Genomic DNA, 25,171 nt, shown 5'->3' with positions numbered 1-25,171 from the left:
TAAACATGCAGATCGTTGACGCTCACTACCTCTGCAATGGCAGGGGCTCTTTATGATTAAACCAGAATGGAGAAAAAGAGTATCAGCTGACCCAAAGAAAATTCAGGTTTTATTTTTCAAAAAGTCACTCTCATTTCAGTTTTCTCCAGGAACAGGGTAGAGTAGCTTCAGGATGAGCATAAAGATTCCCACTGTCGGAATATTCGGAATACTTTTCTTGATTTTTCAGAGAGACTCTATTGGTAGAAAAAGATTATTATTAGGATTAAATTCTTATATAGAGACAAATAACAAATAATACATAACAGTTTTATCTAACTAGACAACACAAAGCTTAAGGGGGCTGGGGTGAATGAGTTTGATGTTGGAAAAAAGTTTACACTAGGGCTGGGGATGTGGCTCAAGTGATAGCGCGCTCGCCTGGCATGCGTGCGGCCCGGGTTCAATCCTCAGCACTACATACAAACAAAGATGTTGTGTCCGCTGAAAAATATTAAAATTCTCAAAAAAAAAAAAGATGCCCACTTCTCTCCCTTTAAAAAAAAAAAAGTTTACACTATTTTTTTTTAGACTCTACAATATCAGAATCTATAAATTTCTTCTACAATGATCAAAATATATCTAGGACTGAATACAAACCCATTTTATAATATGCTATAATGTACAGTTAAGATTAAATGAAATCAAGAAGCCTTTGTTCTACTGTCAGACTGCTTTTAACAAACTGAGGCAACAAACATGGCTCATCATCTTTTCTAAGTGTCTAATCTTTCTATGTGATGATGACACTTCTGACCTACCATTAATAGAGCACACATTCATTTAGCATTTTTTAAAAAATTCATGATGTTCAAATGACCCAAGTTCATTATTTCTTGTGAACAGGATTCAAATTTACCTGGAACCTACCTACTTGGGATTAACAGTATAATCCAAGGCCAAGAAATAAACGTTGAATAACCCCTAAGAGTCTAAACTATGACCTTGACTTTCTCAGCTTCATTTTTAGCCAGCAGAGCTAAAAATAGGAAGACTCTCATTGCCACTAGATCATACCTATCAAGTGCTCTGAGATTCTGAGAAATAGTGTTACAGGAGACAAAGCAATTCATTAGAAGATAAAAGTTCTCGGTAATCAGAACACTTGGTTCTCTCTGTCTTTGAGATAATAAACAGCAGATATTTCACACAGCAAGAACTTCAGTAAGAGAAAAAAGAATATTTAGTAAGATGAGCCATAAAATAACCTCCAGTTTCTCATATAAGATGGCATTTCTACTGTTTTCCTTTCCTCTTTGTGGGATGAAATTTTCAATAAAACGAGGAGCCAGGAGGAAAAGTTTGAGCTCTGACTCAAGGAATTAAGGGAATTTAGTTTAGTAAAAAACTGAAAGATGGGGCTAGGGATGTGGCTCAAGCGGTAGCGCGCTCGCCTGGCATGCGTGCGGCCCGGGTTCGATCCTCAGCACCACATACAAACAAAGATGTTGTGTCCGCCGAAAACTAAAAAATAAATATTAAAAATTCTCTCTCTCTCTCTCTCTCCCTCTCTCTTAAAAAAAAAAAAAAAACTGAAAGAAACAAAGTTGAAAAAAAAAATAGTATAAACTTTTTCCAACATCAAGCTCCTTCACCATAGCCCCATCAAGCTTTGTTTCACCCAGTCATAGCAGCTGGTGGGAAGATTAAAAGACATGCTACTAAAAAGAATTCTAAGAGCCCCAGAATCCAGGGCCAATTATGAGGCCAACATTTTCTACAAACGAATGAAAAACCTAACTCTGTGTGGTTTCTTTTTGATATAACAGTAACAGAGGGAACTGTTAGTAAAACTGCCAAAATATTACTTCCTAAAGGTCTAGGTAGAGAGAACTTATGTGCAAATATAGATTTAATAACTCCAAATTGAATAGTTGGGCAAATATTTTTCTTTAAATAGCTTTACACAATTCCAAAAGTTTTTAAATTGAAAAGAAGTGATTTTTTTTTTCCTGCAAACACTTGGACACATTCATCTACATATTTTCTAAAGGCACTAATATACATTGTTCATTGCTGGGCTTTAAGCATCAGTACAAGCTGGGAGTGGCAGCATACTCCCATAATTCCAGCAACTTGGGACCCAGACTCAGCAGCTTAATGAGACCTGGTCTCAAAAAGAAAAAAGTAAAAATAAAAAGTGCTGGGGATGTAGCTCAATGATAGAGTGCCCCTGGGTTCGATCTCTAGTACCAAAAAAAGCATCAGTGCAGCTCCTTCCAGTGGCTTCCTAAGACCCTACAAAACCATGAATTTGGGAACACTGGCTGGCAGGTATTACTTTGCTTTGACCTTGGAGGGTGTAGAGATCAGTAACTTTTAGGCGAATATGAAAGTAAGTCCGCAAAGGGAAACAAAACAAAATAGTTCTTAACACTCCATTAGGGAATCATGGTGGACACTAAGGACACACATCACTCTCATTCTTGACGATGGCTTTGCATGTACCCACATTTGTTAACCACAGTAGCCATGACTGTGATGGCTAATGATGGTCCAACGCACATGCCTGACTGATACAGGGAGTAAAGAAACTGGCTTGGTGTCAGAGCACAGATCCAAAGGCTACGTTATCGGGCCAGGCTTCAAAGGCAAGTGACAGCAACTGATGGAGAAAGCAGCTGCGCTGCAACATGAGGCCACAGCAGCTGCCTATTCCTCTATTTCTGTTTCTGTATTACTTTTCCACTTTGAGTCATTTTATTTGAGAGAACAAAGAACTTAACAGAATTTGATGGAATGCCATATACTAAGCCGCAGAAAGACTGACCACTTCCATGCCTTTCTTTAGGATAAATCAGAATAAGTCTACAAGACTTAGGAAAGCTGAAGGCAGGCAGGGTGCTAATTATAGGACTAACTGCTACTGCTTATCCCATAAAGAGCAAGTGCTGCATACAAGCAGGGCAACAGCTTATCTCACCATGGAGTCTGTTTCAGCTGGCTGATTAGACTGTTTGTGGGCCAACAGGATGGTCAGCACTGTCTTCCAGCCCGGCTCTGCTGGGGTGCTGGCATCAAGCTCTGTTCCATCATTCTCCCTAGACTCTTTGCCTAGTGTGATATTCACCCAAGGGCACCAGTCTCTGTGCTGAGAGGTGGGATCAAAGAAGCTCCGGGAAGATGTGTCCTGAGGGAGGAGGAAGAGAGAGTGTTAATGAAGGGTAGATGCTATGTCTCTTCAGGGAGGAATATTATTATAGGCATATTATTAGTCATAAAGTCCAAAATCTCATAATTGTCCTCACTTCTAGTTTTAATGCTTTTAAATTCTGTCTTTTTTTATTTTCCTTTCAGTCCTTTTTTTTTTTTATATTTATTCTTTAGTTGTAGTTGGTCACAATATCTCTATTTATTTATTTTTATGTGGTGCTGAGGATCAAACCCAGGGCCTCACACGTGCTAAGCGAGTGCTCTACTGCTGAGCCACAACCCCAGCCCATTCCTTTCAGTCCTTTTGTGTTAAAACAAACTACCTTATCAGCTTTGTCCCCCCACCTCACTGCTGTACCATTAGCCTTAAATATTTATTACCTCTCCAGAGTCTACCCAAAGGAACAAATGACAAAACCCTTCAATCTTTTCCCTTTGGTCACCTATTTCATCTTTAACCCTATTCACGCAGTCTACCTTTAGCCAGAGGACCCGGGGTGATTCACGCTTGTGTCTCAGTGCTGCGTGGTGAGAGCACAGCCTGCTGTTTGTGCTCAGTGATGGCTACATGAGAAGGTGGACTCACTGAGCTGCTGGAAGAGCAGAGGCGAGCTCGTTTGGCTTTCCGGAGGGGACTGGAGGGTACTTCCAGGCCAGCAGAGTCTCCTGTTCCCATGCTTCGAGTCACTGGCCGGGTTCTGGTGGTGGGGCTGGCTGCCTCCGGCTCAGGCCGATCAACAGGACTAGAAGAATCCCAGCTCCGGGTTCGGGAGACAATGGGACTAGGGCTCTTTTCAACCTGAAGAGGAAATAAAGGAAAGTCCATGCATCACGTTGATGATTATGGCCAGAAGTATTTCTTAAAACATATGAAATCAAGTATTTTATAGTTTAAGTTATAAATATATTAGGTTTCAGAGAAAATCTTTAATTGGTACATTGAAAATAATTTAGTCTCCAGGATATATAAAAAACTCAAAAAACTTAACACCAAAAAAACAAACAACCCAATTAATAAATGTGCTAAGGAGCTAAACAGACACTTCTCAGAAGACGTACATCCGATCAACAAATATATGAAAAAATGTTCAACATCTCTAGTAATCACAGAAATGCAAATCAAAACTACTCAAAACTAAGATTTCACTTCACGCCAGTCAGAATGGCAGTTATCAATAATACAAACAACAATAAGTGTTGGTGAGGATGTAGGGGAAAAGGCACACTCATATATTGCCAGTGGGACTGCAAATTGGTGCAACTACTCTGGAAAGCAAGTCTTTCAGAAAACTTGGAATGGAACCACCATTTGACCCAGCTATCCCACTCCTCATATATACCCAAAGGACTTAAAATCAGCATATAGCTAAATTGTGGAAGCAACCTAGATGCGCTTTAAGAGATGAATAGATAAATAAACTGTGATACATACACAAACACACACACACACACACACACACTAAAATATTACTCAGCATTAAAAGAGAATAAAATTATTATATTACTCAGCATTTGCAAGTAAACGAATGGAGTTGGAGAATATCATGCTAAGTGAAGTAAGCCAATACCAAAAATCTAAAGGGCAAATGTTCTGTCTGATAAGTGGATGCTGATCCATAATGGGGGAGGGCATGGGAAAAATGGAGGAACTCTGATTGGGCAAAGGGGATGAAGGGAGCAGAGGGTATGGGGGTAGGAAAGATGGTGGAAGGTGATGGACCTTACCCTAGGCACATGTATGACTGGTGTGAAGCTACATTGTGTACAATCAGAGAAATGAACAGTTGTGCTGCAATTGTTTACAATGAGTCAAAATGCATTCTTCTGTCATATGTACCTAATTAAAATAAATACATTAAAAAAAAAGAAAGAAAATAATTTAGGCTGTCTGTGGTTACATATGACTATAATCCCAGTGACATGGGAAACTGAGGCAGGAGGATTCCAAGTTTGAGGCCAGCCTTAGCAACATAGCAAGGCACTAAGCAATTGAGACCCTGTCTCAAAAAAAGGAGGGAGTGTAGGGTGGGGGATGTAGCTCAGTGGTAAAGAGTCCCTGGGTTCAATTCCCCAGTACAAACAAAACAAAACATTACTAAAAAATTATTTGGAGGGCTGGGATTGTGGCTCAGTGGTAGAGCGCTTGCCTAATATGGGCAGGACCTGGGTTCGAGTCTCAGCACCACATAAAAATAAAGGCATTGTGTTGTGTCTATCTACACCTAAAAATAAATATATATAAAAAATTATTTGGAGCAGTGTGCAGTGACACAAGCCTATAATTTCAGTGACTTGGGAAGCAGAGGCAGGAGAATCACAAATTCCAGGTCAGCTTCAGCAACTAAGTCAAATCCTGTCTCAAATAAAACAAAACAAAACAGAAGGCAATGTGGCTCCACAGTAGAGTGCTCCTAGATTCAATTTCTGGAACTACAAATAAATGAATAAAAATTTAGTTTCTGCCAGACACAGCAGTGCATTCCTGTAATCCCAGGTATTTAGGTAGCTGAGGCAGGAGGGTTGTAAATTAAAGGCCAACCTCAGCAACTTAGCAAGACCCTGTCTCAAAATTTACAAAAAGGGGCTGGGCTTATGGCTCAGTGGTAGAACGCTTGCCTAGCATGTTTGAGGCACTGGGTTCGATTCTCAGCACTGCATATAAATAAATAAAGGACCATTGACAACTAAAAAATATTTTTAAAAAAATTTACAAAAGGGCTAGGGATAAAGCTCAATGGGTACTTACCACCCTGGGTTCAATCCCCAATACCACCACCAAAAAAAAAAAAAAAATTCTTTTAGTTTTTGAATTGCCTACATAAGTACACTCTTCTAAGAATACTATATTTCTTTATTGAATTTCTATAACAAATTTAGCTTCTCAATTGATGAACAGAAAAATGACATAATACTCTGATCAATATGGCCAGAAGTGAAACCTACCCACCAATTTTCCACTTTCTACCACCAACACTTTTGGCAACAATGTCTTTAAAATGTCCACCTCACACAAGTTAAGTCAATACCTGCTCTGAGCCTGGGGAAAATGTGGCATCCTGGCTCCTGGTCATCATCCTCCGAGGCGATTCAGGCACCAGAGGGAAGCGCTCTGGACGACCTTCAGGGCCTGGGACTGGAGAGTTGGTTGGGCCAAAGGATGTATCCAGGTCAGTCATGGATGATTCGATCTGCTGGAAGCCCCAGAGCCCCACCTTCCTCATACACTGTGAACATGTTATCAGGGAGAGCTGCATGGGTTCCAAAGCAGAACTAGGAAGAAATGGAAAACAAGCTGGGTCTTTCTGAAGGATAACACTTCTATGTGACCAAGTGTAATGTGAGTATGGTTCATCTCAACAAAAAAATCTCAGTGGTTCAGGGAACTGGAAACCATGTCCTTACATCCTCTGATCTGAGGACAGTCATCTTCCTATGTCTCTCCATCACCTCTTACATTATTTCTTGTAGAAAGGTCTGCAGGTCTTGGTGTGCTCTCTATGGCAAGGCTATGTAGGAAGTACATTTTATAAAATTGTCCTGTCCCTCTTTAAACTTTTTCCTAATCTACCAAAGAAAGCATATCAAAGGTAAATCAAACCAGGCATGGTGGTGCATGCCGGCAATCCAAGCAATCTGGGAGGCTGAGGCAGGAGGATTGCAAGTTTCAGCCAATCTCAGCAACTTGTTAACACCCTGTTTCAAATACAAAAAATCAAAAGAGACACGGCTCAGTGGCATAGCACTCACCTAGGGTGTGTGAGGCCCTGCCTAGCTTTGCTCCCCATTGGGGGCCAAAAAAAATTTTGTTTCAAAAATCTTCTATCTCAGAGGCAGTCTCTGCCAAATTGAGCAGTTAAAACAACAACAACAACAACAACAAAAAAACACATCAGCATAGGGCAAGGGGATACCAACTGGTGTTTCCGAAATTTTAGGGGATGCTGGGGACTGAACCCAGGGTTTTTTGCACATGCTAGGAAAGTGTTCTATCTGGTTACACTTGCATCCCCCACCAATCTCTGGTAGTTTTTACTCAATTACACTGCTTTTTCTTTCTAAAAATAGCTTATTTTCTATTTTCAAAAAGGCACTGCTTATAGGAATATACCTAGATAGTTACAGTACAAGAAACAAAGTTCAAGTGTGAACACAAGGAATCCCCAAGTTCTAATTCTCTTTGTTACTAATTCTTATTATCTATCCCGCACCCATCCCACTCCTCCCCTCACTTTTCTCTTGCTTCTGTTTTCTCACTGGAAACATCATGTGATTTCCAAATACTATAAGTGAATGATATACATATGGGTGTATGCCATCATCACTGCTTATGCCCTCAGGCAAAATTTGCTGACTGACCTACATGCCCAGCCACACAGAGAGAGAACACAAGCAGTGATGTGGACTTGGATGTCGGAGCCTAACTTGCTTGGAGTTTTTCTCTCTTCAGTTCGGTGATCAAGTTCATCTTCAAGCAGGTGTAACAGAAGACTGATCTTGTCTTCTGTCAAGCACTACAAAGAAACCAAGATAAAAAACCTTCAAGTTTCTACCATTATACAAAGAAAAATCATTCATATGATGTACTTATATGGTACAAGGCAAAAATCAGGGGAAAAAAATGACAAATATGATGAGACTGACCTCATAGAGAAGATTTATTTTAGGCAGGGCTAGGAATCACACAGCAGCTTTATTTTTCTCCTATGGTCCTAGGGATTGAACCCAGAGGTGGTCTGCTAGTGAGCCACATTTTTTTTTAAAATTTTGAGACAGGGTCTTACTCGGTTGCTGAGGTGTCCCCCAAAAGCTCATGTGTGAGACAATGTAAGAGAACTGATTGGGTCATAACCTTAACCCAATCAGTTAATTAATCCCTGATGGGATTAACTGATGACTGGATATGGGTGGGTGTGGTTGGAGGAAATAATTTATGGGGTCATGGCTATGGGGTATGTATTTTGAATCTGCAGAGGAGTCTCTCCCTCTCTGCTTCCTGATCATCACGTGAGCTGGTTCCCTCTGCCACACTGTCTTCCACCATGATGTTCAGTCTCACTGGAGCCCTGAGGAATGGAGCCAGCTATCTATAGACTGAGACCTCTGAAATTGTGAGCACTTCAAATAAACTTTTCCTCCTCTATAGTTCTTCTGGTTTGGGTCCTTTAGTCACAGTAGTGTAATAGATGACTAAAATAAGCTGCTATTTCCTATAATATAGCTTTTCCTCACAGCACTAACAGGCTAATGAAATGGGATAGTAAATATGCAATTTCAAAGTACAGATGGGCCAGAGTATTTCAACACTTCTATTCACAGGAAGAGTTTATTACTTGACCTCTATCACTATGGAAAATTATATGCAAAAAATGATATGCAGTCACATGTCAGTGTCTTCTGTTAAGCAATATAAGTAACTAATCAAGATAAAATTAAATTTGCCACTTCAAGAATCATACCTAAACATTTAAGTGGAACTTATTTGCTTCAACCCTCAATAGTCACTTTCTGGTTGAAATCGAAAAGATCAGATGAGAAATGAATGAGTTGTTCTCTTCCTAACAATCTGCACCATTTTGTCATTAAAAGAATTATTTCATATACAAATGCTGATGACAAGTGGAGGTCACTACAACCTAGCCAAGAAAAACTCACCATAGTTTTCAAGTCCTCTGGCCTCAGGGAAGGAAGCTGGAGGTCCAAGTGACAAAGGTTTTGAAAACGATCTAGGAATTCACTAATAAGAACAGCAGGCTCATCTAATGGTAACATCCCAAATCGATCTATGGAAAAAGTAAACAGGAAGATGATATTGGTATACAAAATAAAAAAACACAGAGGCTCAAATAGGTGACAAAGCTTAGAGAACCAGCCTTTTATAACAACTACCAAGCTGTCAGATACATAACTTATTGTGAGCCAGGAAGGAAAAAAACCTATAGATAAACCCTATCTTCATCTTCATCTATGGAATCTGGTACACTGGCAAATGCACATTGAGGACATAAAGGTCTTGCTGAGGTACTTCCTAAGGAGACTAGGCTATTTGGCCAAGAATAATTAGTAGAACCCACAATTAATCAGCTCTGACGAAGAATGAAAATATATTTTGACCAGTCATGGTGGCCATGCCTGTAATCTCAGCAACTAGGGAGGCTGAGGCAGAAGGATCATAAGTTTGAGGTAAACTTAGTGAGATCTGTCTCAAATGAAAAATAATAAGGGCTGGGGACGTAGCTTAGTGGTAGTGACCCTGGGTTCAATCCCCAGTACCACCCTCCGCGACACACATGAGATTTCACGTGTCATCCTAAACTGATTATTTAAAAAGTATCCAGCAGGGCTGGGGATGTGGCTCAAGCAGTAGCGTGCTCGCTTTGCATGCGTGCAGCCTGGAGTTCAATCTTCAGCACCACATACAAACAAAGATGTTGTGTCTGCCAAAAACTGAAAAATAAACATTACAAATTAAAAAAAAAAAAAAGTATCCATCAGCTAGGGATGTACCTAGGATCACCTGCAGAGCACTTACAAGGCCTTCCCTGGGTTTAATCCCCAGCATCACCAAAAAAATAAATAAAAAGAATAAAAATATTTAGCAGTGATGATTTCAAGGGTGTACACATATGTCATATGTGAAAACTTACCAATTTGTATCTCTAAATATTTTAGTTTATTTTGTATTAATAGTAACAGTAGCACTTCTGTCCAATAATTATAGGCCTCATTAGCAATCAGATTTTGGTCTCTAATACTATTCTAATGCTAGTAAAAGGATCAAGCTCTTGAGAGAGCTGCTGATTTCACATTGTGGGGTAGGGAAAATAAATCAAGTTGTATCCAGAATAGAAGTCTGCTGCTGCCAAGCAGGATGCTTTCAAGAATGTTAGAGAAAATGTTGAAAGTTCAGAAGAGCCAGTTTAAAGGAAATCAATCCATTATTTCCAGCTATGAATACCTTGAAACTCAAATAAGAAAATAACTTATAATTAAAATAAAATGCTTTTGAAAGGCTATGAATTCTTAATGATATGCAAACAAATACAATACAAACAAGCATAAAAGAGTAACATTTTTTTGCCGTCCTAGGACTGAACTAAGGCACTGCTCAAGCTAGGCAAGTGGAGTGGCTCCACCACTGAACTACATCCCCAGCCCTTTTTATTTTATTTGGAGACAGGGTCTACCAAAGTAACCCAGTCTGGCCTTGAATTTGTGATCCTCCTGCCTTAATCTCCTAGACTAAGATCACAAGTAGCTGGAATGACACATATGCACCACTGCACCTAGCTAATTGTTAATTTTAAATCAATTTTAGTAAGTAGGAGAGCACTGATGTATTGAGTACTTTTTTCTGTTAAGTACATGTCTCTTGCTTCTCTGTAGGATGTCCTTGTGGGAATGGTGGACTGAGAACCTCTGAAAATCCTGTCTCCTATAAAAGCAATAAGAATGTTGGCAAAATTGTAACAATACTTTCTTAGCATTCTCAAATTTAACCAAAGGCTTGCAATAATCTGGGAAGTGTTTATTCAAGAAAAAATGGCAGAATCTTGATAAGAATAAAGGCTCTAGTCAGCTTGGAAAATGAACTTATGGCATTTTAATTTGTATTGTTTCCATCCTTCTTTCCCCAGCTTAGATCCTCCATATAGCCCAGAAAACCAAGAGTTCCACAATCATGGTGCAAATCAGCAGCTTAACAGCCTTGGAAGAGGACATTGGGGAGCTTTGCTCCTCCAAAGCCCCATCTTAGAGACTGTTATTATACGATCTAACAGTACATGAAAAATCATATTGGCCCAGTGAAATCAGTAGTACAGCACTTGTCTAGCATATGAGAAGCCTTCTTTTCCTGAGAATGGTTTTTATGAACAGTTGTTTTAAGCAAATATTTAGCATCATAGTTAAACCGAGGCAACCAAGGGCTGGGGATGTGGCTAAAGTGGTAGCGTGCTCGCCTAGCATGCGTGGGGCACTGGGTTAAATTCTCAGCACCACATAAAAATGAAATAAAGATATTGTGTCCACCTAAAAAAATAAATACTTTAAAAAAAATGAAGAATCACTTAAAAAAAAAAAAAAAAAACTGAGGCAACCAAAACAGTTGGGGGCAAGCAACAAACGGACCACAAACCTTAAAATGAAAAGTTGGGAACTGAGATGGCCATAGGAGGGTTTGAAAAGCTCTGACACACTCCTTGGAATCTGAGATATGTGAATGTATAGGGCTGTACATAAGCTCAGGAAAGACCTAAAAAGGCCCTAAGCTCTCATCTATGGCTGAGTTCGTGGCTCTGTGCAAGGAGGAAGTGAGACCTAATGCAGATTTGCAAACTGCTTGCTTGACCACTTGACCCAAAGCACAGAGTTCCTTGACAAAGACTGGGGGACTTATTGTTTGTAAGCATTTAAGGAAATCTCTGAACAAATCATCATCTAACCAAGCAGAGACTTCAGCAACACCTATGATAAAGAAGATGTACTTTAAAGAATCAGCTCAGAAAAAGTAACTAAACAAACAATAAGTAATAACAACAAACACTGGTGGTGGGGGGGGTGGATTTCCAAAGTTGACACATCATGAAACATAGGTAGAAATTTAAAACGTTCAAAAAACTAAAGGAAAGCATGAGAATGATATCTTACTAAATAAAGAATAGCAATAAAGAGAAAAATTAGAAACTGTGAAGTTGGAAAGTATAACTAAGATACACACAACCCCCTCTCCCCCAAAACACACATAAAAACAAGCAAGGTTAAATGGTTTGAAACAAAGATAGAAAATGTTGGCATTATGTGGGTCTGGGTGGTAGAAATCTTGTCTATATTTGAAAATTTTCAAAATTTTAGAAATTATTTTAAAAGTTAAAAAATGAAAACAAAGGAATACTTTCTTTTTCTTTTTCCCAGTACTGGGGATTGAACCTAGGGCCCTGCATGATGTGCTAGGCAAACATTCTACAATGAGTAACTGAAAGTGGTACTTGCTATTTTTCGGGGTGATTAAATCAAATTATTTAAAGTCATCTCAAATATAGTTAGCCCTCAAAATCCATGGGGTCTGCATCCTAGATTCAACCACTGCAAAAAAAAAAGGAAAAAAATCTGTACTGAGCAGGTACAGACTTTTATAACAACTATTTGATACAGTATATTCTATTAAGTAACATAAGTAATCTAGAGATGCTTTAAGGTATATAGGAAGAAGAAAGTAGGTTTTATACAAACACTATGCCATTTTATATAAAGGCCTTGAGGATCTGCAGGTTTTAGTATCAAAGGGAGTTTTAGAACCAAGCATTCATGGATAAAATGGACGACTATAATCACATATGTCAAAATACATGCCATCAATTAACTTAATTTATTTATTCATTTTGTGATAGTGGGGATTCAACTCAGGGCTTCCTATATGCTAGGCAAGTGCTCTACCACTGAGGTACATCCCCAGTCCTTTTATTTTATTTTGAGACAGGGTCTTGCAAAATTGCTCTGACTCTCCTGAAGTTGTAATCCTTCTGCCTCAAGCTCCTGAGTAGCTGGGATTACAGGTGTGTGCCAATGCAACCAGCACCATCAATTTAAGGAACATTACTTTACTAAGGAATCAGGTTACAGGCTGAAGTGTGTTTCAAAGGTAGAGTGCTTACCTAGCATGAGTGAGACCCTAGGCTTGAACTCTAGCACTACAAAAAAAAAAAAAAAAAAAGTAAAATTAAAATAAAAGGAAAAGGTATAGATTTTAAAAATCAAGTAATGTTTAACAATAAAAAGGCACATGTTCTGATGACCAGTGGCTTAGGTTTGGCAAAATTTGGGAAAAGAAACCAGGTCCCAAGGCCCTTCTAATCATTTTCTAATTTAGTGTTTTGTGTGATTGCTATAATACTAAGAAAGCAACAGCAAAATCTTATGAAGGTAAAAGAACAGAGAGGAAATGAAACCCATCATGAAAACGTCTTAACATAATAAGCTTAAATATGTTTCATAATTAATGTATTTGTATTTTGTTTATAAAGTGTTTGAACATATTCAAAATAATCAGCCCTAGTAAGTTAGTAAATGTCATTTAAATGTTTAAAGCAACTGTATAATTATTAGAAAAAAATTACCTTAAAAATTAATAGGTATGCTTAATAAATTCGAATTACAACATAAATAGTGTGCACATTCCTTTCTCCACATAAAAATCTCTTTTATGTTAAAGAACCAAACTAGGAATGGTGTAATTAAGAAGTTATATCTGAGATCTACTTAGGAGAAAGAATGAATAGGATACAATGGGTGACGATAGAAAAGGGTGGCTAAAAATGACTTCTGGATTTAGGACAAATGGATGGAGAGGTCAGTGCCATTTACTGAGCTGGGCAAAGCTTTGGGTATATGAGAAGAGTTCAACTTTGTGTAAGTTAAGTTCCAGGTACCTATAATAATAAGTGGAAATATTTAGAGAATACTTGAAAATATGAATCAAGTTCAAAAGACAGGTCTAGATAGGAATTAGAGGTCTTCAAGGTAGTAAAATTGTGAATGGGATCAAGAAAGCAATGTGTATAATTACAAGAGTTACAAGTTATGAACAGAGCACTGGGCAGACCCTATAAACTTAAACTCAGTGCACTGGGCAAGGATGGACTTCAGTCCTCACAGGGCTGAGCTATGCTATACAGTGATACAATTTAGACCAACAGTAGGAAATCTTTGTCATATGTTAACTCCATTTAGAAAGTGTCATCAGAGGTAGATAACAATCCACAGTCACTTTCAATTTATTTTATCCTCTTAGTAGTCATTCATGGAATATTCCTAGCCATTAGTGACCCTGGAATTAGCGTGAGCTGTCTTCCTAAAATAAAAAATATACCTACACTGCACTGTTCTATGGTCAAGGAATGACAAATACAGATGAACAGTTCTGCTTTGTAAACATGGGTCTGAAAAATTTTGTTCTGCTCTTAGTGAGATTCCCCACCAGAGGGCTCTGCTGTTGAAGCAATTTACTTAGCAGAAACATGTCTGCATAAACAACAAAATATTTCAAAATCCTAGCTGATACTGTATGTTTGGCTTATTATAAAGCACTCTGTGCACACATCAGTGGTTCCTGATTTCAGGGAGACTATGTCCTGCCATGGCCCTTACACAAAGGGGAGAGAAGACTAGGACCTGCCTTTCCACACTCTGTTGTGACACCATTCTTATTTGGGGTCCCGTGAGCCTCCTGTAACAACCAAAATGTATTTACCTCTAAAGAAGCTTTGGTAGAACCTGGAGCTACACAGTATATGGGAAAAGCAGAGTTTGGAATCAGATAAAATCATAGTTATGGTTCTCTTTAGTTTGTCTTAGGATCTCTGATTCTTAGTTTCCTCAATTAAAAAAGCTCAGTTGACGATATCTACATCCTAGGCCCTATGAAGATTAAATGGGATAATGTATACACATTATGCACTTAATAAGTGGTAAAATACATGAATACAGGGGTTGGGGCTGTGGCTCATTGGTAGAGCGCCTGCCTGGCACATATGAGGCACTGGGTTCGATCCTCAGCACCACATAATTAATAAAGAAAGAAAGAAAGAAAGAAAGAAATTGTGTCCATCTACAACAACAACAACAAAAAACCCTTAAAAACAGCATACTACAGGAACACAGCCACATTAATGTTTATAGCAGCCCAATTCACAATAGCTAAACTGTGGAGCCAACCTAGATGTCCTTCAGTGGATGAATGGGTAAAAAAAAATGTGGCATTTATATACAATGGAATATTACTCAGCATTAAAAAAGAACATAATCGTGATATTTGCAGGTAAATGGATGGCGATGGAGAAGATAATGCTAAGTGAAGTCAGCCAATCCCAAAAAATCAAATGCCAAATGTTTTCTCTGATATAAGGGGGGGTGACTCATAGTAGGGTAGGGAGGGAAAGCATGGGAAGATTAAATTAATTCTAGATAGGGAAGAGGGATGGGAGGGAAAGGGAAGGGAAAGGAGATTAGCAAGGATGGGTGGAATATGATGGACATCATTATACAAAGTACACTTATGAAGACTTGAATTGGGTGTCAACATACCTTATATACAGAGATATGAAAAATTGTGGTATATATGTGTATTAAGAATTATAATGCAAAAAAAGTACATGTATAATGGCATAAATTGACATGAACATACTTTATATACAGAGATATGAAAAATTGTGCTCTATATGTGTAATAAGGATTATAATGCATTCCACTGTTGTCATGTATTTAAAAAAATTAAAAAACAAATGAATGCAAGTTCTTGAAAAGCACAAATAGAAGAAAAAGAAAGATTAGGTTTCTTTCTTTCTCTCTCTCTCTCTCTCACACACACACACACACAAACACACAAAAGGACAACACTAGAAATGCAATGACCCAGAAGATATAATAAATGAGAATTCTCAGAAATAAGTACCTGGAGAGGGGCTGTCTGGCCAAAAACAGAACTTCTCATGGGCAGTACACAAGGATTTCTTCAGCTCAGCACATCGTTCCTTATCTGAAATCCACACAGGTAGCAATGCCTTAAAAAAACACTGTATAGATTCAAAAACCAAAAGCCTTAAAGAGTACAAATACAACTACAAATAGAAACAACTAAGACAATTTAAAAATACACAAAAATAGTAGAAATATTTCATCTTAACATTTTCCATGAAAAAGCTCTAAACTGTTATCCTAAAATCAACAAATAAGATATATCACTTAATTTACAAGGCTGGGCGTTCCAAAGTGTGAGACTTCAGAAAGTACTTTGTCTAAAAGTATAAATTTTCAAATCAAAAAGTAAACAGACTGCCATCAGCTACCTAGAATACATGAATTCAAGATTCAAGTCCACTCTAGGGTAGCTTAATTTTTTAAAAAAGTAATGAATGAAACTAACAATTAGGGTGAAGGCAACTGCAAATTCACCTTATTATATATGGTGAAATATATTCTTTGCTCAAAGTGACCCTCCCAGACACACCCAGAGAAAAGCTAGTGTATCTTTAAAAGTAGAGGAAAACATAATCCGTGTTTTATACTTACATCTGTCAAAATCAAAAGCTGGCTGTAAACTGGCACAGAGAAAAGCTTGACAGCTGGAACACTTGAGCATATCACACTCAACTGTGACCCAACCATATTTTGCACAGACGAGTGGAGACAGCTCAGGGGGCTTCCCTGCCCATTTCAAAGAGTATTCATGTTAAGAAAAACAACACTGCAAGTATATTAACATGAATAAATCAGAAGTAAAACTCATTCTTAATTCATATAAGAATAAACACATCAAATTAAGGAGAAAAGCAGTAATACAAACGGTAAAGACCATTTTTAAAGCAGATATATGCTTTGCAGAATGAAGGTCATCTGAGTAATAAGCAAAGGGGGGAAAAAAGTTCCTAATTTTTTCTGTAGGAAGCTTCTGTATTTTATATGATTCAAAGGTTTTATAGCTTACCTATAGTCCTAACTACTTAGGAGGCTGAGACTGTCCTAGGCAACAAACATAGCCAAGACCATATCTTAAAAAAAAAAAAAAAAGGTTTCTTTTATTATCGGTTGTGGGGTGTAATATAGAAGCCATTCATTTTCATTTTATCTGAAATATTGGATACTTAAAAACACTAGTGAAAGCATTAAGACCTGTTTATGCAATAAGGGATGAGCAAAGTCAAAAAGGCAGAAATATCTTCTGCAACTTGTCTATGTCTTCCAATTGTAGCACATCCACCTTTACTTTCCAAAGAATAAAAGTGGTAAAATAATAATAGTTATTATTATTATTATCCCCCCCAAATTTAATTGTTATATATTGTGTGAGCATATATGATTTGAGGGTTATCAAGTCCATTTTATTCAGAGTACATGTGTTAAACAGCCAAGCATAGGTTAAGTCCTTAAACATTTATTGATCCTTATTATTCAACACTCACTTTTATAGATCCTTTTTAGACAGTCCTCATTTTATTCTATTTTATTTATTTATTTTTTTGTGGTGCTAGGAATTGAACCCAGGGCCTTATACATGCAAGGCAGGCACTCTACCAACTAAGCTATATTGCCAACCTTGACAGCCCTTATTTTATAAAGCACCAGGAAAAAAATAAATAAATAAATGATAATACATAAAATGTGAGGCAGGAAAGTTCTATAGTTTTATAAGAATTTTTTCCCCCCTCAGATAGGGTCTTGCTATGTTACCGACACTGGTCTTGAACTTTTTCTTCTTCTTCTTCTTCTTTTTTATTTTTTTTGGTGCTGGTGATTGAACCCAGAGGCACCTTACCACTGAGTTATAACCCCAGCCCTTTTTAATTTGTTATTAACGGGGTCTCACTAAGTTGCTGAGATTGACTTTGAACTTATTATTCTCTTGCCTCAGCCTCCAAAATCACTGGGATCACAGGCATGTACCACAGTGCTCAGCCTCTTCTTACTTCAGTTTTCTTAGTAGCTGTTATTATGGGCATGCATCACCATGCCTAGCATGATATGGACATTTGAAAAAGAATAAATGAAGACTAGAAAACAGAATTTAAATATAAATATTAAAGGAACTGGGATTATCCTACTTATAGAATCATTTAACTTGATTAACTGATTATTATATCTAAAATGGTGATCAAGGACTGGGTTTATAGCTCAGTGGTAAAGTGCTTGCCTAGCATAAGTGAGGCCCTGGGTTTGATTCTCAGCATCACGTAAAAACAAAATTAAAAAAGCTAAATTATTTAAAAAAAGAAGAAAATGGTAATCAATTTATAGTCTATGAGAACAAAAAAGAAATAGATCTAAGTACTGCATCAAAATCAGAATTGAATGCAATAAACAACTATAAAAAATGATTTAAAATACCTTCCCTTTCCTGAGCTATTTCATCTTAAAACATCAGGTGAGAAATAAGGAAGATGTGTGAGCCAGGATGTAAAGAGGCAGCTCAGTACTAGGTAGCTGAACCCAATTGGGGTGAAAAGGGTGTCCATAAAGATGGACGGCCCATGTCAAGATGCTGAAACCAAGCACCAAGAGAGAGAATTCATCGTGTAGCTAGGATGAGGCAGGAAGATTCATTCCAATTTTGACCCAACTCTCAACAATTTAGCAAGACTATATCTCAAAATTTTTAAAAAGGGCTGGAGATGTAGCTCAGTGGTAAAGCACTCCTGGCTTTGATCTCTAGTATCACCAAAAATAATAGCAAAAAAATGTTGTTTTCAGTGGTAGAATGTTTGGCTAGCATGTGCAAAGCTCTGGATTTGATTCTCAGCACTACAGGAAAAAAATTTTTTAATTATTTCTTTTTTTTTTTTTTAAGAGAGAGGAGAGGGGGGGAGGGAGGGAGAGGGAGAGAGAGAGAGAGAGAGAGAGAGAGAGAGAGAGAGAGAGAGAGAATTTATTTATTTATTTTAGTTCTCAGCAGACACAACATCCTTGTATGTGGTGCTGAGGATCGAACCCAGGCCGCACGCATGCCAGGCGAGCGCGCCACGGCTCCAGCCACATCCCCAGCCCCTTTAATTATTTCTTATCCCAGAAAGCAATAAGAAGATCAAACAATTACAGAGGACATGTCAAAAGACACAAAAGCCATTCTGAAGGGGATTCCGCTGACTAAACACAAGACAATTAGAGCATCAAAATATATACTGATTGTTACATATATATAAAACCTACTGAGTAAAAAAAAAGAAACCATGAGTCCAAATAAAAAGTTTGATGAGGAATGAGTATTTATATAATTTCAGAGAACCTCCCCGTGAAACATTTTTTAATTCATTATTTTACAATGAAAAAGTATAACACTCTTTTAATCAAGTGATCAAAGTGATCACCACCTAAAGGGATAAATCTTCATTGTGTGCCACATGACAGAATGCAATGAGAATGTACCATCACTTCATGACTCTTGTACATAATTCAATATAAACCATAAAGAAATCTCAGACAAATGCTTTCAAAAGTATCAAAATCAGGAAATTCAAGGAAAAACTGAAAATGTTCCAGGTTAAAGGAGACTAACAACAACTAAAAGCAATGTGTGATTCTCAGCTGGATCCTTTTGCTACGAAAAAACATTATTAGTACAATTGACTTAAACAAATAAAAGCTGGGATGCTAGGTGTGGTGACTGCACACCTATATTCCCAGCAATGCAGGAGGTTGAGGCAGAAGGATCCAAAGTTCAAGGCCAGCCTGGGCAATTCACAAGACCCTATCTCAAAGGGAAAAAAAAAAAAAAAAAAACAAATAAACCTGGGGTATAAGGATTACATGGTAGTAACTTAATGTCAATTTCCTACTTTTGATTGTTACATTCTGGTTATGTAGGAAAAAGTCCTTGTTTGTAGGAATTATTTGGGAGTAAATGAGGCATCACTTTAAGAAATTATTTGCAAACAACTAGAAAAAAAAAAAAATTTTGGTACCATGGATTGAACTCAGGGGAACTCAACCACTGAGCCACATCCCCAGACCTTTTTTGTATTTTATTTAGAGACAGGGTCTCACTGAGTTGCTAAGCGCCTTGCTGTTGCATTTTTTATTTTTAGTTGTAGATGGACACAATATCTTTATCTTATTCATTTATTTCTATGTGGTGTTGAGGATTGAACTCAGCCTCACAAGTGCTAGGGAAGAGCTGTACCACTGAGCTACAACCCCAGTCTCTGAGGCTGGCTTTGAACTCTCGATCCTTCTGTCCCAGCCTCCCCCACCACTGGGATTACAGATGTGTGCCACCATGCCTGGCACAAAAAATTGTTTTTAAAAAATATTCTTTATGGGCTGGGGATGTGGCTCAAACGGTAGCGTGCTCGCCTGGCATGTGTGCAGCCCGGGTTCGATCCTCAGCACCACATACAAACAAAGATGTTGTGTCTGCCGAAAACTAAAAAATAAATATTTAAAAAAATATATATTCTTTATAATCTATGCAAACTTTTTCTAAGTCTGTATAGTCAGCCCCTAGTATTCTCAAGGTCTATATCCATATAGAATCAAAAACATTCTTTTTTAGCCAGGTGCAGTGGCATATGCCTGTAATCCCAGGGGCTAGGAGGCTGAGGTAGAAGGATGGCAAAAGTGAGGCGCTAAGCAACTCAGCGAGACCTTGTCTCTAAATAGAATACAAAAATAGGGCTCAGTGGTTGAGTGCTCCTGAGTTCAATCCCTGGTATTAAAAAAAATATATATATATTTTTTACAAACATGGCATCTAAACTGAGGACACTAGCTCATGCTTGTAATCCCAGTGACTCAGGAGACTGAGGCAGGAGGATTATAAGTTTGAGGCCAGCCTCAGCAACTCAGTAAGACCCTGTCTCAAAATAAAAAATGAAAAAGGGGGTGGGGGATATAGCTCAGCAGCAGAGCGCTTACCTGGCATATGTGAGGCACTGGGTTCTATCCTCAGCACCACATAATAAATAAATCAAATAAATAAAGATATTGTGTCCAGATTTAAAAAAAACCTTTAAAGCCTGGGAATGTCACTCAGTGGATAAGTCCCCCTGGGTTTAACACCCAGTACATACATACATACATACATAAATAAATTAATTAATGGCATTTGAACCAGGTGAAGTGGTAAATGCCTGTAATCCCAGCTACTTGGCAGGGTGAGGCAGGAAGATTTCAAGTTTGATGCCAGCCTCGGCAACTTAGTGAGACCATGTCTCAATTTAAAAGGGAGTTGAGGATGTAGCTCAATGGTAAAGTGCCCCTAGGTTCAATCCCCAATACTAAAAAAAAAAAAAAAAAAAAAAAGAAAAGGCATTTCTATTGAACATGTACAACCCTTTCTCTAGTCATTATTCCCTACCCAATAAAGTATAACAATTATTTTACATAGTACTTAGATGACTTAAAGTTGCATAGGTTATATGCAAATACTGTGCCATTTTATTAGGATTTTAAGCTTCATTGAATTTTGGTATCCAAGGGGGCCACGGAACCAATCCCCCATGGAAACTTAGAGACAAAATTAACTATTTTAAAACTATAAAAATAAAAATTCTAAAAAATAGCAGCTGGGCCTTTTGGTCCTTGCACATGGGGTGACAAAGTCATCAAAAAAGGAGTACTTTGGGGCTGGGGATGTGGCTCAAGCGTAGCGCGCTTGCCTGGCATGCGTGCGGCCCGGGTTTGATCCTCAGCACCACATACAAACAAAGATGTTGTGTCCGCCGAAAACTAAAAAATAAATATTAAAAAAAAAAAAAAAAAAAAAGGAGTACTTGGAGTGGACCACCATTTCTTCCACCTTCTGTCTATGATTCCTGCAGAGTTACCACCAGTTAATAGAGACAGAGCATCCATTTCTTAGATGAGTTTACAAAAATGAGTATAGCTTCCATTTTGCTCCCCTGCTTACTCATTCTGATGGAAACCAGCTGCCAAGTCATGAACTGTTCCTACTGAGAGGACTGCACAGCAAGGAATCAAGAGGTCGTCTCTGGTTGACAGGCAGCACAAAACTGAAGGCTTGGTCCAATAGCCACGAGAATACGAACCCTACTAACAATCATGAGAAAGGGTACAAGTGGATCGTTTCCTGGCTTAGCTTTGAGATGACTGTACTCAGGTGACCTTGATTGCACTCTCAGTAAGAAACTGAGCCAGAGACTCAACTAAGTCTTGCCTAGATTCTGAATCCACAAAAATTGTGAGATAATGTTTGTTGTTTTAAGTCACTAGTTGTAGATGGACACAATACCTTTATTTATTTATTTTGCTATGGTGCTAAGGATTGAACCCAGTGCCTTACATGTGCTAGGCAAGCGCTTCACCACTGAGCCACAACCTCAGCCCAAAGCCAGTAAGTTTTAAAGCAATTTTTTATGTAACAACGAGGACTAACACACAAAGGAAAATCTAGAAAGAGATAATGGAGTAGGACAGTCTTTAAGAAATTAAACTATAAGGGCTGGGGTTGTGGCTCAGCGGTTGAGCGCTCACTTAGCATGTGTGAGCCCCTGAGTTTGATCCTCAGCAAAACCTAAAAATAAATAAATAAATAAAATAAAGGTATAGTGTCCAACTACAACTGAAAAATAAATATTTTTTAAAAATTAAACTATAGTCTTGGCTCTGCCATTTGCTAGAAGACTGTTTTGGGCAAGTCATATAACCTATTGTTATGACTGCTTCCTCCTTTGTAAAATGTATAATAATAGTAATCATAATACTTATTTTCAAAGGCTTAAGATGAAGAGCAAATGTAGTAATTTATAGAAAACACACTATAGAAGTATTAGTTATTATTCTTCCTTTTCTCAGGTCTTTAATTTTTCTTCTGTAAAAAGAAGAGGTCAGATAATCTCAAATATTCCTTTTGATTGATAGCATATTATGATGTTAATTTTCCTATAAAAGTTCTTACCAAGTTAAAATATCAGAGTAAGTGATGTAATTAATGGCCTGAAGGAATAAAAACTTCAGGAACAGGTAGAAAGCACAACTTACATGTACTGAAAAAGGATATAGAAAATGTTTCTACTCTGCTAAAGAAGGCTTCTTTGCTTGTAGATTCCAATGGAAGTTGTTCTGCTTGGGGTGATCCATTAACTGACTGGAATGTGGCAGATGTATCCCTCCTAAAACAAAGTGATAGAATTGTTGGTAATCTTTTCATGGTACCACTCTACTTAAATGTTTCATATCTAGCTTCTCTGCAAATCACCATCAATCATACCAACACTGGATTTTTTTAATATTTATTTTTTTAGTTTTAGGTGGACAAAATATCTTTATTTTATTTTTATGTGATATTGAGGATAGAACCCAGTGCTTCATGCATATTAGGCAAGTACTCTACCACTCAGCCACAACCCCAGCCCCGCCCAACACTGGATTTTAAGCTTTCAAAAAAAAAAAAAATCATTTCAGAAATGTTATTCCTCTGCTTACTATTTTTCAAGCCTGCATTTCCAGTAGCTGGGGAGGCTGAAGCAGCAGGATTGCAAGTTCAAAGTCAGCCTCAGCAACATAGTCTCAAAATAAAAAATAAACAGGGAGAGGAGAGGACATGGAGGTAGGAATGATAATAGAATGAATGGGACATTAATACCCTATGTGCGTACATGATCACATAACCTATGTAACTCTACATCATGTACAACCAAATAAATGAGAATTTATACTCTATCTATGTATGATGTGTCAAAATGCATTGTCATGTATAACTAATTAGAACAAATAAATATATATACTAAATAAATAAATATGTTTGGGGATGTAGCTCAGTGGTTAAGCACCCCTGGGTTCAATTCCTGGTGTCAAATTTTTTTTTCAAATCATTTTATAACATTTACTAAATAGATTCCAAATTCTTTAACTTAGCATCGAAAATTCTTTACAGTTTAGCCATATCTAATTTTCAGTCAATTTCTACCTCTACAGTACTCTGCTAATACCAACAAGCTATTCTCCTAGCTCATTTACTGTTCTCCAACAGTACCTGGCACAATTTTAGTAATCACAAAATAAGAACTGAAGTCCTCAGGTATTCACCATACAATCTGAAATGCAATGTTATAATAGGAGAAAAAGTAACTCTGATATTGCTATCTGAATAGACTCTTTTGAAGATGGCTCCATTCCAAAAATAACCAATTAAACAATTCAAATCAAAGTAAGAATCTTTAAGAGACTTCATGAAAAAATTTTACAGAAGGGGGGGGGGGAAAGCCCGGCAATGTTCATTTTCAATGAAAGCCATTTCAAGGGTGCCTGGGAGTAGAGATCGGTGTTGGAATTGCTGAGACAAGTATCATTTTAATAAAAATCGGGTTACACTAACAATCACAGCTTCAAAGAAGCAATTTTTTTCTAATCTTCCTCAAAGATTCCGAGCCCCTCTCGGAAAAAATTCAAAACATCCATAAAGTTGGGAATAAAACGGCACTGAGTTCACTAACCTTTGAGATTCAACATTTTCTTCAGTTATGAGGGAAGAACAAAACAACAACAAAAACCCGCAGTATAAGCAGTACTTACAAATCTGTCACCAAGAGCAATAACTATTGTCACCAATGAAAACAATTTTCTCACATTATGGTTGTTGGCTATAATTCGAAACACAGTTGATGTTCTTTACTACTTCAGAACAGTTTGATAGTAGACATACTTACAGATAACATTTAACTCTAATAAAAAAAACGCACGTTATGCATAACAATTTCTTTTACTGTCTTGATAACTACATTCCAACATAACGGGTTTCATTTATAATCCCCTATTTGCTTTAAGCACTTTAAAAACATATCTCCATACGACACACACACACACAAAAAGACTAAGAACCCCAACTAAAAGAAGTTTGTGAGCTTAACTAACGGTTCTTTTTATATTTCCTTCCAAAAACAATTTATGGCAAAATTCCTCCCGTGGTGCGAAATCAGGTACATCCTGAGAAGATCTAAGTCGACCTATCCCAGCCGTCTCAGTCTCCTTCTGGTCCCAATAACTGTTCATCCCTACTGACCAAGTCGCCAATCGAGGGGACCCCAATACCATCCGCCCCTGCTCCAGGGCTATCTTCCCCAAGCCATCTCCATTCTCCCAGTGCCTGAGCCAGGTTTGACTCTAGAACTCACGCTTCTGCGCTTCCCTCTTCTGGGGCAATCCCCTCATCTATCAGCTGCCGGACTTTCTGAGGGGTCCCCTCTGGGGAACGGACTACTGTACCCCACTTTTTTTCAACCCCTGAAGCAAACGCCTGCTCCTCACTGGACGCCGCCATGTTGGTCCGTTGCAAAGTTGCTTCCCCGCGGCTTTGAAGGCTCAGGAACTTCCGTTCTGAGGGGTTAAGATCCGCCTCTTGAAGCAATCTCGCACGCAAGTCTAATCGCAGGACCCGCCCCTTCCTGGTGCTTTTAGGAAGAGGATTTAAGGATGGTCGCATTGTTTAAGACCAAACTTAGGTTGATTGGTTCCTTTTTTAATCAGAATATTTAGGTCG

The 25,171-nt window shown here is 38.0% G+C and overlaps 1 protein-coding gene across 1 annotated transcript; it reads right to left on the bottom strand.

Annotated features, from left to right (window-relative positions):
- Positions 1 to 82: 82 nt before the first annotated feature.
- On the bottom strand, positions 83 to 24,958 carry Zc3hc1 (zinc finger C3HC-type containing 1). The gene is made up of 10 exons (XM_026392786.2): positions 24,807 to 24,958; positions 22,694 to 22,805; positions 16,255 to 16,405; positions 15,638 to 15,721; positions 8,845 to 8,972; positions 7,549 to 7,703; positions 6,219 to 6,462; positions 3,779 to 3,991; positions 2,963 to 3,169; positions 83 to 236 (listed from the first exon to the last, which is right to left on the bottom strand). The coding sequence occupies exons 1-10, from the start codon at positions 24,950 to 24,952 to the stop codon at positions 168 to 170; spliced, it is 1,509 nt and encodes a 502-aa protein (XP_026248571.1). The 5' UTR covers positions 24,953 to 24,958; the 3' UTR covers positions 83 to 167.
- Positions 24,959 to 25,171: the final 213 nt, after the last annotated feature.

This window comes from Urocitellus parryii, chromosome 3 (genome assembly GCF_045843805.1).
Source record: "Urocitellus parryii isolate mUroPar1 chromosome 3, mUroPar1.hap1, whole genome shotgun sequence".
NCBI classification, from domain to species: Eukaryota; Metazoa; Chordata; class Mammalia; order Rodentia; family Sciuridae; genus Urocitellus; species Urocitellus parryii.
The sequence above is the reverse complement of the archived record's forward strand: the minus strand, read 5'-3'. Positions and strand labels throughout refer to the sequence as shown.